The sequence below is a fragment of the Apis laboriosa genome, unplaced genomic scaffold, assembly GCF_014066325.1.
Source record: "Apis laboriosa isolate Shangri-la unplaced genomic scaffold, ASM1406632v1 scaffold122_cov146, whole genome shotgun sequence".
Taxonomy (NCBI): domain Eukaryota; kingdom Metazoa; phylum Arthropoda; class Insecta; order Hymenoptera; family Apidae; genus Apis; species Apis laboriosa.
The window spans coordinates 1,855,504-1,868,373 of record NW_025221084.1 but is presented as its reverse complement, the minus strand read 5'-3'; the positions used below and the strand labels follow the sequence as shown (position 1 = coordinate 1,868,373).

Sequence of the window (12,870 nt, the reverse complement as noted above, 5' to 3'; positions counted from 1 at the left end):
TTAAAAGTCAACGATTAGTTACCAGAACACAAGGCACTTGGCTTACACATCATACATATTTTTTATTCTTTTTTTTTTTATTTTTTTTTTTTAAATCTTTTTCTTATTCGCTTGCTTTTGGTATAGCTCGGTGTTGGGATAGCTTGCGCAAGACGCTCTGCATACTTCGAGAGGGAAGAGACACGAGACGACGATTGTATAAGTTGTATAATCGACAGGAAGTTGATTCGATTTACTATCACTAATTATTATTTACAAGACATTTTGAATTAAAATTAATATTATTATTATTTTTATGAAATTTAAGTAAACGAATGAACAAAAATATAAAAGAATAAAGCAAGTAAAATTGATACTTGTATATTTATTCACGCTAAAAATTAATTATTAGGTAAAGTGTTTCTAAGATAAGATCTTTTAGTACTAATTTTAATAGGAAAAAAAGTGGTAGTAAATTGTATTGATTCAATACGACTTACATTGCAAAAGATTCTATTATCCTACGTTTTATTTTTCCCATATTAAAGTTTCTAAATAGATGCACGAACAACGAGTCATTTTTACATTCTTTCTTTGAAAAAATCTTTATCCAAAACGAAATTCAACGCTACATCACATCAATTTATCTTACAATTCAGCAACAATATGTTCGAAATATCGATTAAAATCGTACGTTTTGTGTCTCCTCCTTGATTGCAGGATGTCTTGCGACATATGATGGAAATAACGCGCAACGATCACTCACAATACCAATAGAAGAAAATAGTCTATATATATATTTATATTAATATTTATCGCTGCAAATGTATATATACATATACATTAATCATGTACAATAATAATGTATATATATGTATACACATTTTATATATCCATATGTTCATCATATTTATATTATATCCATTTATAAACGATGGTTATATATATATATATATAGATCGTACATTACATTTGTGAGTATTAAAACATCTTTCTTTCTCTCCCTTTCACGCTTGTCCTTATATCCGAGGCGACAATTATTTATTCATCTTTCTACACTTTTTAACATTCTCGTGCACTCGTGAGCCAGGATTTTCTTCGTATAGTATCTGCTTTTGTACGGCCATCGAATGGACGAATGTCCGAACAGATCGTGAAAAAACCGAAACATTCCATTCGGTTGATCCGCGAAAATATATATATATATATATATATATCGTCGACTTGTCTCGAGGCTCGTGGATCGTTTTCGAAATTTTTTCCAACTAGCGGATCGATCTGCATCTCTTCATCCGGAAATTCAATTCATTGTCATAGAAATCGTCGATGATTTGTCGAAAAAATCGATCGGGACGAGCACGAGAAGTCGACTCACAACCTGTGAAAATCGTTTCGTGTATCGTTCGACGACACCGCCGGGAGCTTCACGTTGTTGGAAAAATTGAATAACGAAGTAAGCAATCATCCCCCTCCCCCCAAATATCACCCCGTTCCCCTTATGATTATTATTATCGCACCGAAATCCCATCGAAGCTTCTATCTTTTTTTCTCTTCTCCTTCTTCTTCTTCTTCTTTTTTTCTTGTTATTTCACTTCATTTGAACGAACAACATCGAGATTTAAACCGTGACCTATCGCGAAGCGCGCCGCCGCTTCCTACTCCCTGCACATAATTAGCGTCCATAGTATATGTGAATACATACATACATATATATATATATATATATATATATATATATATATATATATTTATATATATGTATAAATATTTGTATACATATATACATATACATATATTCCCATATATCTATCGTATAATAATTAATAATAATTAATAGTTAATAATAATAATAATAATAATAATGATAATAATAATAATATCGCCCTTTCATATTCAAAATATATATATATATATATATATATATTTATATGTGTATATTAAATAAAATTGTATGTACGCAATATAATGTATAATCACTAGACCAATGTATATTAGTATCGCTCTTCGAACGTAATACTGATGCACAGAAACTCGTCGCTCCGGCTAAGCCAAACACGTGTCGCTTCTATCTTATTACTTTCTCCTCGTTCGTTGAACCATTTCACTTCGTATCCTCATTCGCATCCACGCTTTCGCCGGATCTCACGAGCCCTTTGATTTCTTGTCGACTGACATTTAAAAATCGCTAAACGCGCGCGAGTGAAAATTCTCGTCGATCTCGACCCTCTTTTCTTTTTTTCTTTTCTTTTCTTTTTTCCATATTCATCATTTATTCGCATTATTCATGCGGGGATATCGCGAGTGGCACCTCGATCGAAGACTTCGTCAAAACTTCGTCGTTAAAAATGACGAATGAAAAGCAAGCGGTTACATCGTATGTGGCTATCGATATATTAAGAAAGAGATTATAATATAACACAGTGATGTCGAAATTTTCACGAGGCCGTTTCGTTGAATTGTCGACAAAATCGACGTGTTAATCGATTGATCGAACGATTGTATCGACGAGAATCGTGGATGCGCGCGTCGGATTTTACGGGATCAGCCACGACGTTTGTGCCATCTTAACTTGGCCGAAGATCAATGTGGTGGAGTCGTGTGTCGAGGGGTTTTCGAGGCCTCCTAACTTGGGGGTTCTTTCGTTCCTCTCCCCTCCGTGAATCGGGGAGAAAATCGGTTTAATAGGCCTTTGGATCGATTTTCGATCGTTTTCGTTGACGACTCGATACCACATCGCGCTTCAAATTGACTGAACTGTGTGTGTAAGTGTGTAGAAAGTCCCGCCACGTGATTTTTTCTCATGAGCATAGATTTAGAATCTTTTTTTTTTTTCGTTTTTTCTTTTTTTAGTCGAGAAAGAATATTCGATAGAGAATAATCTACGGAATACAGCTAAAAGTGGTATATATACTTGCTAATCCGAACTTTTGATGGATTGAGAGATGAAAGAAGCAAGATCATACATTTATTGAAACATTGGGTGTAAAATGAATGATAACATCGCTCAGATGAGAGATGATCACGTGACGTTTCGTCCCTAGATCCCCTTAAAATGGAATCTCTTGTTCGGCCAGCTGTAGTTAGCGCACACGTCATCTAACACAATTAATAATATATTGTCCATATTGCTTATGGCACCAACTTTTGAGCGATATCATTGCAAATTTTTTTCCTTTTTTTTCCTTTTTTTTTTTTTTTTTTTTTTTTTTTTTTAAATTTTTGTAGAATTACGAGAGGTTCGACCGCGCCTTTTTTTTTCGACCGGAACAAAACCGGCATCTTCAACTTCTTTATATTTTCCGCGAGTTTTTTTGAGCAAAAGACGATACAAGAGTCGGAGAGAGAACTTTGTGTTTCTTTTTTCTTTCTTTTATTGTTTTGTTTAAAAGACTAACCTCGGTGACGAAGATATTTAATGTATACATTACTACTCCTTACAGGTAAGAACTAGTTGAGCAGAGAAGTGGAAAAAACAACGACAGTGCGGACACACGTCCACACCGATATTGCTACCGAGCACACATTTTCTTCTTTCACTCTATCGTAATTATTGCGATAATAACCGTGCGATAGAAAATGTCCGCGTCACATGAATACTTTGCACCGTGCTGCCCTGACATTCATCCAAATGATTTTCTATTTTTTTTTTTTCTTACGATCAAAATAGATTGTGGACAAGAATTGTTTTAGGGATCTTTGAACGAGAAGATTATTATATTCGTATCGAACGAACGAAATAGGTTAATATTTGACGTGTTATTTAAAGAAATCTAATCTTACAAATCGTTAGGAGAAAAAGGTAAAGAGTTACGATAGTTTTGTGCAAAAGAGATCAAAGATTTCTACTGCTTCGCGTTTTATGAATTTATTCAGTTTTTTCTTTTTTTTTTTTTCTTTTTCCTCTTTTATCGTTTCGAATCGAATCGACCGACCAGTTCTCATGTGAAACGCGACATTACGTATCCGTGGCTCCCCTACAGCTGACCATGCACTTCGAATACATTTAAAAACACTATTTTAACAATACATTTCGTTTGTTTCTCCGTCGTAGTAAAAGTTATAATAGAGAATAGTGTATTAACATCAAATAGAAGAGTATAAAGAACCATGCTGGCGTATAGAGATAGACATTAAAGTAGGTAATAGGTTAGAGGACAATAGATTACGATATCAATATAATCGAATAAATAACTTTTCACTTGTTTAAGAGTAGTTTTTTTTTTTCTTGCATAAACGTTGATGATCATTTAGTAGATTTTTTTTTTTTTTTTCTCTTTAATACAGTATTTTGAGCACATTCCTCAGGTGTATAACCACGCTACACTTTCTTCGCCGAGTTGTACCAATATATTTTCGCAACGTAATCTCGCCATTGCTTCAATTATATTAAGACAATTTTATTATTCTCATTTTGCAAACATACGAGTTATGGCGTGTAAAATAAATATTAATAAAATTTGACTAATCGAATAATTAATCGGATTCACAATAAACAATGGTAACGATAGAATTATAGTTTGCTTAACACGGTTAAATTAACTAATATAACATACATATATTATTAAATAATCTTGTACTTCACGACATTGCTCGAAGCTTCAAAATTAATCAGCGTGTTGTGAAAAAAAAAAAAAAAGAAATTCAAACTACACTTTTTTTTTTTGAAACGAGCTTAAATAATTGTCGATAACATCTAATATAATATTAAATAAAAAACGCATAACAATTTTGTCTTCTATCAAGTTTAAACTACATTTTCGCTAAAAATTAATTTCACTCACGATCTAGTTAAACATGAACAGAATTAAAATATAACCTTCGAATTTAAATCCATTATATTCGTTTCGTTCATCATCTATACACTTTTAACGTTGAAAAGGAAAAACAAAAAAAATGAAACGAAAATCCGTTTCATCGTTAATCTATAATTCATTCACTCGATGTTACCCACTAACTCGACTAATGGCAGTACAATATCGGTACAACTCACTAGTTGATGGCACGGGTCCGCCTATGTACAAATATGTAATACCATATACCACATACCATTTAAATACATCACATATTTATCATTTTTTTTTTTTTGTTATATATATATTCTTCATATAGATATATATATATATCATTCTTTTTTTCTGTGACGTGGAGGGACTCGTTTGTACAATTCATGCATATCTTCGTTACTGTTTCATTGCTTCGTTTTATCGTTAACCTTTCCTCGATTTCTGAGTAATCAGCCTCCAGAATTGCCTTTCGCTTTATAAACGCCGCTTAAATAAATCCAGAGTGTCGAACATTTTCTTCTTTTTTTTCTTTTTTTTTTTTTTTTTTTTTTGCGTTACGCGAGAAAGAACAAAGAATAATTTCTTAAGTACATAATTTTACCTTAGATTAGCTTAAGAGGTTAATTAATAACATATATCCACATTAAGTACATCGTTATTTTGTCCTTTCGTATATAAATTCGTAACACAATTTGACGAAATTATACAAAATGTTACAATGTTTGGTTCGAGTAGAAATGATATTGAAATATTCGATCAGATTATTTCAACGATTAACACTAGTCAACAATTGACTCTCTGGATTTGATTTTTCAATATTAATATAATACGAACGCTTTCTTCTTTCTCCTCACTTCTCCCATTCCATTCTTCCATCTTTTTTTTTTTTTTCTCTTTTTTCTTTTATCACTAACTACGCCACGTTTTACCTCGAATCTCTCTAAGTCCGATTAAGAGTTAGATTACATACATATAATAAGAATTACATTAGTAGAAACGTAGTTTCTGTAACAAGTGTATTGTCTTAAATGATATGTCTGCTAATTTTGTTGCATTCGACTTATTCACCGAACCTGTAGTCGGAATTCATATCAACAGTTTTACACCTTAAACTGAACTTATTTTTAAGACTCGAATCGCCTAGGATCTTAGTTAGTATAGTTAATTATTAGATTTCTAGGATTATCGATCTCGATTTATCGCTATTCGATTTATTCCTCTTTTCCCTCCCTCTCCCTACGCTATTCATCCTTACCACTGGAGGCCGTTCACTCAGAGTTTATAAAATCATCAATGTGTTCCTCATCATGGTCGTAAAAGAAGTATATCCATGGGCCGTAATTATATCTGGTTAATTAGCGATTGAAAAATAAATACACGCAAAAATTTTAAACGACAAAATACTATTTTCCTTCCTCCACCATCGTCCATCAAGTATTCGATCAACGTGATAAAAATATCTCTCTTTAAACGAAACGTTCGTTCGTTCGTTCGTTCGTTCGTTGCGTGTTCATGGAACGTTTTATAGGTACTTATTGAAAATAAGGATCGATTTTACTTTTTTGCGCGATTTTCTTATTTGGAGAGATGATTTTTTTCTTTTTTTTTTCTTTTTTTTCTTTTTTTTTTTTTTTCTTTAGATGGAATGGTGCCCTTGGTAATACGTCTTTCTTCTATCGATACGCAATTCTTGTCTGTAAATGAACGAATGGTGCGTGGCCGGAACGTTTATCGTTTGAACAGCGCGTTACACGTTTCTCTTCTTTTTTTTTTTTTTTTCTTTTTGCCAGTGAATCAGAGGGTTGAAAGGGGTTGGAAAGGGAAAACATGGAAGAAACACAAGACACACACGCATAAAAGACACAGACGATTCTCTCGTAAGCTTGTTAAAATTCAATGAATTCTTCCCTCGAATGTCGAACGTTAAACGAAAGTTTTTTCGTCGTTTCTCTAGATCTTTCGCATTCATATCTTCCATGCTATCTGTTACGCACGCCATCTCTAATAACGTAACGTTACAACATTCTTCGCCTGCATATTTTCGAACTAAAAAAAAAAAGAAAGAAAAAAAAACATTGGAAAATTTAAAGCCATCGTTTACATGGATCCTCAATTTTCTTTCATTTATCTTCTCCCTTTTTGTTTCCCTTCAAAACTTGGCAGATTCTTTTAAAAGTATCCTCAGTCACTTGCATCTCATCTTTCTCTCTAGCATATCTCCCCTTTTTTTACACGTGAAAAGTTTAAAAAGTTAAAATGTATATCATGATTTTTTTTTTCCTTTAATTCCTTTTTTAATGGTAAAAGTTAATAAGAAGAAGAGTGTTAACAATAACAATATCTTTAAGGTAGAGTTAGAGCAGCTACGATCGGCGGATAAACTCTTGAATAACAATCTATTAAATGTGTCGATCAGCGTATCGACGTATGTGCATTGAACACGTTACCGCGTTCACACGAATCGTGAAACATTGTACGAGGCTCGTGTCAACACGTTTCTTTTATTATTTTAATCGCGAAAACGTACGATGTTCCTATATATATATATATATACATGTATACTGAAAACAGACAAAAGCAATATAATGAAACATAATTTAAAACAAATATAACATTGAAATTTTATTATGATAACACTTATGTTAATCAAACGATGATCATTAAAATAATTATTCGAAATATATATATATATATATTTAAAAATGCTTATCAAATAAAATTCAAAATACAAAAAGAGAAACAATCTGTCATTTTTTTCAAACACAAACGATCATTTAAGGCACCTTACATACAGGAACATCGTTATTTTTATTCAAGATGAAATGATAAAGATTACGATAATCCAGGCGACACAAAAAGTTTGCCCCAAGAGTCTCGCCTCGTAGTCCCTAGTAAGGTAGAAAATCAAGCCAAGTATATATACTTTATTTATAATATATATCCCTCCTAAAACAACCTAAAACCTAGCCTACGTATATTTTTTATTTTTGCGTTTAAAATTCATTCGAATTGTACATACAGACACTGACGTTTAGAATTATGTACAGACATGTACACGGATTATGTACACATAGAGTTGATGATCTCTAACGTTTATCATTGTTAGTCGAATAATAATCCTCTTCACTCCCCTTCTCACGCTTCTCTCCTTTCTCCTTTTCATTTCCATTCATATTTTAATAAATAAACGCTTTCTACCGCGTGTCTGTTCGTTCGATGCGCGTACATACATATATATATATATATGTATAATGTATTCATGGCTGTATGTATATAATCAATTATGTTACAGTTTGATCGCGATCGCACGATCGATCGCGAGCCGAAGTGAAACTTGAACAACGTCTCTCTCTCTCTCTCTCTCTCTCTCTCTCTCTCTCTCTCAGTTTCTCTCTCTCTTTCTTCTATGATAGAACTATATTTTATCTAGGCTACAAATCGTTTTTCAAATTACATCGATCTGTTTATACATATGTATAATATGTATATATGTATATATATATATATATATATATAATATATTAAAATTTATTCTGACACAAATATAGTTAATATATATATTATATATATATTTAAGTAACAGAGGTAACAAAAATCTTGGGGAGCTTCAACAAATCTACGAACGTTTTCTCTTGACAATTGATCGCTTACTTATCGACATTTAAATACGCTAATTTAATTTTAAACTAAGTAGAACTAGAGCGAACGTGCAACAAGTCGTATTAATTTTAGAACGACGGATTCCGGTTCACGGATCATCATCTTTTCTTAAAATAACGAAATTCTTCGATTCAATTTTTCTTTTTCTTTCTCTTTTTTTCTTTTTTCTTTAATTCTGACCTCATTTTTCTTAAAACTAAAACAAATTTTGATCACGTTACGTCCCTTTTTTCCCTCCCATCGTTGAAAAATATTCGAATAGAAATATTTTTACTTTATATCTAGAGTAAATCTTCTCCAAAGATTTTCAAGTTTTGATTCTTGATGGATTAAATATTTCGATTCGTGAGCTGATTCCCGTGAGCGCATATATATATATATGTATAATAAACAATAAGAAGAATAAAGGAAAAGAAGTAAGAGTAAGGAAAAAGAAAGGCAAATGATTTAAAAAAAAGAATGACAAGGAGGAGCAACAGGTAACAGTTGTAATGTCTTGTGGCACAATCCAGGAAACATTTCACGTGCGTATATAGTCATAATAGGTACACATCGAAAACCACGAATAATCGTGACCAATTCCCCCATTCAACTCGTCCAATGAACTTTTAGCCCCTGTTAATTACCTACTAGTCGAGAAAAATAAAAAGATTTGAAGAAACAAATATCGACGTATACATTGACGTTCGCGTAAGAGCTTTAGAATATTTTTAGGTTCATCCAATATTATTCCTCTTCGAAGAAACGAAAATGAAATTAAAAAAAAAAAAGACAAAGAAATAGAAAGCTTGCACGTTCGATTATTATCCCATCGACGATCCAATCGATCGATTTTGATCGGTGGCCGTCGCGACGTTTCGTCCATTCCACGTTTCTAACACGAATAGAAGGACTTCCGTTACCCTGTCTCCTCGTTGAACAGAGCTTCGACTACGGCTGCGAAGTACAATTCCCTCGAGGGACCTCTATCCCCGTTTCGTCTCGATTCTGTGTGTTTAGATTTCTTCGAGGGGGGAAAAAAAAAGAAAGAAAAGAAAGGAAAAGAAAGAAGCTAGAAGAATCGATCCTGGCCAGAGAGTTTGTTTTTCGATCAACGACGATAGAGGTACCTCGCGAGCTTCATCTTTCGATGCACGCGTTTCGCACTTCTTTCATATGTATGATCGCGTAGGTATTTAATTTATGGTGTATGGCTGGCCTGGCTGCAGAGAACACGCGGGATTTCGCTTCGCTCAGGTCCATAGTGCGTATTATAAGAGGTATTCTCGTTTTTATTTCTTTTTTTTTTTTTTTCCTTTTTTCATTATTACTCTTCCCTTCCTTCTCCTCTTCGTTTTCATCTTTCTTCTTGGAACTATATTATCTATCGTGGAAGTGTCCGTTTACTTTATCTCGCCTAAAATTGTTTCGCCTGTTGTGCCAGGAAGGATGTCAGAGACACTTTGGCTCTAATGGCGGACGACATTTGGGGAGATCACCTAATTCTTAACGTTCTCCTCCATCGTGATCGTCTGACGGCGATCCTTTCGACGATTCGTGAATTTATTGTTCTCTTTTCATTCCCCCCTTTTTTTTTTTCTTTTCTATCCTATTTTTTATAGTATAGTGCCTGTTCTATTGCGTAGTTCGCGCGACCGTAAAATACTTTCCTACCGTACCGTTACAGCCTTCGTTAAGGTAACTTTAGTTGAACCGGCTGGGCATCGTCCTATGGTGGCCTGAACCGTGTCGGATTGTGCCATAAATGCGCTGGGTTCTGAGCGCCGGTGTCGCCGTTGCTGGGAGGCAGTTGCTGCTGATTGAAATCTTGGGCCTGTGATGAAACGCTGCTCGCTTGTTGTTGTTGCTGCTGCTGCTGTTGCGGTTGCTGCTGCTGCTGCTGTTGACGCTGTTGCTGGATGGATTGTTGGGATTGTTGCGTCTTGGATTGCTGTTGGACAGGCCTCTTAGATTCCTGCCCCGTTGAATCGGGCGAGGGTACCGGCCTGTGGGATTTCATGTGCGCGCTTCTGCTTTTCACTTTGTTGAAAACTCTGCAATATAAATCGAACGATCGCGTTAAATCCAATGATTTTCCTTTCTCTGTTTCGATGGATGGATCGGATCATATAGATTAAGAGATGAATCACACGATGCTTTGGCTCGGTACGTAGCATACAGACTATGCGAATCAAGGAAAACGGGAACTATTGCGATTTATTGTGCTCGATGTTGATAATAGATCCCAGATAGTACAAGATTTTTTTTAATTTTTTTTCAAATTTTATATTAATAACGCTATAACTCGAAATTTTTCTTTGATAAATATATTGTTATTTTTAAAGTATTTTAAAATAATGGACTTGAAAATGATATATAATCAATGAAACTGAATTTATAAAATTATGAATAATTTTTTTAATCAGATGTGTATCATTAAATGCTGGTATAAATTAAACTTACTTATAATTCAGACAAAGTTTAAAAATATTCGTTTAAATATTTTGAGACATGTTATTATAAGATGGTGGCTATGATATTCAGCAATTTCATTTGTCACAAATTATTCATATTGTGATAAATTATTGTGATAGAGAACTCAATATATTTATTCCACACATGTTTATAAATGAATTTTAACTTAAGAATATATCAAGAGATGATTATTTTTTTCCATTCTAATAATTATTAAAATTGAAAAGATATTTTCAAGATTTATATCATAAAAACGTTTAAAAGATATCTCTGTGCTATCTGGGTCTGATAAAAAGGGGATTTCACATTTTTTTGTCTCATTAATCGTTGCTACATAATTCCCATAGGTTTAAAACATCTGTAATTTTTGTTAAACGTATCTTGACCGATGCGTCCTGTATTTATGATCGTGATGACAACAACGTATGAACATTGAGCTAATTAATGACAGATCATGCGTATGATGCGCTGCAACATTAATTATCGATTTTATGATAATGCAAGCGTTCTAAATATTTATTGCCGGAATTATTCACGTGCGGCGTGTAACCGTACTGGGACGATTGTAATTCAAATGAACGAGATCGAAATACTGGTTCACAGACAAAAGAAATGTAAGTGACGCAGCAACGCAAATATGATTTAATTTGGGAAATAAAAATGTACAAAAAAAAAAAAAAAAATTAATCTCACAAAGAAAAAAAAATACATATTTTTTTTTTGCCACGATGCACGTGTAAATAACAAAAGGAAATAAAATTGTCATTAATAATGACATAGTCATATGCTACTACGTGTCATTACAAACATTGCACTATATTCTATGTTACATGTACACATGTCGATACTTTTGCAACATTTCTTGCAAAATATTTAGCAATATTCTTTCCAGATTTACGCATTTTATGCAAATATAATATAAAACAAATAAATATCGATTTATAATTCCAGAATATAAATAGAACATAAATTATGCAGAGATCGTATACAAGCATATTTCTATATGAAAAAAAAAAAAAAATGTAAAAATTAAGAATAGAGAAATAAATACTCGTTGATAATATTGTTTCCGTTAATTTTAAGCATAAGATATTTGTTGAAAGATATATGTATGAATTGTTTCAGTACATTGTACATAGAGAATAGTGGATTCTTCTTATAAATATCCAACTTGCTGCTACAGTACATTGTACAATTATTGTTTTATGTTAATATTGTAGTAAGTAAAATATTAAATTAAAAAGCGGCACGAATAGCAGCAAATAGGATACAAGCATCGTGATGAGTCGTTCTGTGAAGGTATGTTTGTAGTACAGAGTTTCAATAAATATCAGGGATGTTCAATAATTCATTATTTCTAACTTTTATTTGCAATTCAATCTAACGAATTTTTCCAATTTTTTGTTTCAAGAAATAAAGATTAATTTTATGCAAAATTAAATTTTTAAATGAACATTAATTGATTAAAAAAAAAAAAAATGGAGCTTAAATTTGCCTTACTCTTCTTCTTATATCAGTATTACAATACATACTTTGGATATTTTATATTCTTTTCTTTTTTTCATATCGTGTATATTCTGCAATACGTATTCAAATTTTGCATAAATGCATAAGTATACCAATAATATATCCCTGTTATTCGCGAACTCTGTTAAGTATACAACACGTATAACCGAAAGCTACAAAACGAGCACTGAGAACACGCTACGTGGATCGAGAAAAAGAAGATAAACTTGTATGCAGGAAGGCTCTCGCTTTCTGTATATTCTTTCTCTCTCTCCCTTCCTTTCTCTCCCTCTTTTTCTCGCTCTCTCTCTCTCTCTCTCTCTCTCTCTCTCTCTCTAGAAAAAAGCAAAGTGTTCTCTATAACTGTGCTTGCGCCGATACTTGCCGCTCGATACCCGCCGTGTTAATTAAGTCACTTGTGTCAATTGGCTGGGCCGTCGGTTTAATTTGTTCGAACGGATTTAAAATTTCTTTTCTTTTTTTTTTT

General features: G+C 32.9%; 1 protein-coding gene across 4 annotated transcripts in view; it reads right to left on the bottom strand.

The window, feature by feature from the left end:
• Window positions 1-1,968: 1,968 nt before the first annotated feature.
• The window catches only part of LOC122720277, a 513,017-nt gene continuing 502,115 nt past the window's right edge, over window positions 1,969-12,870 (bottom strand). For 3 of the 4 annotated variants that reach the window (XM_043946864.1, XM_043946863.1, XM_043946865.1), the window contains exon 18: window positions 1,969-10,456. In XM_043946864.1, the coding sequence (XP_043802799.1) occupies window positions 10,132-10,456 (325 nt within the window). In that variant the 3' untranslated portion in view covers window positions 1,969-10,131. The remainder of the gene's footprint in view (window positions 10,457-12,870) is intronic. The other variant, XM_043946866.1, reaches the window with a different exon arrangement.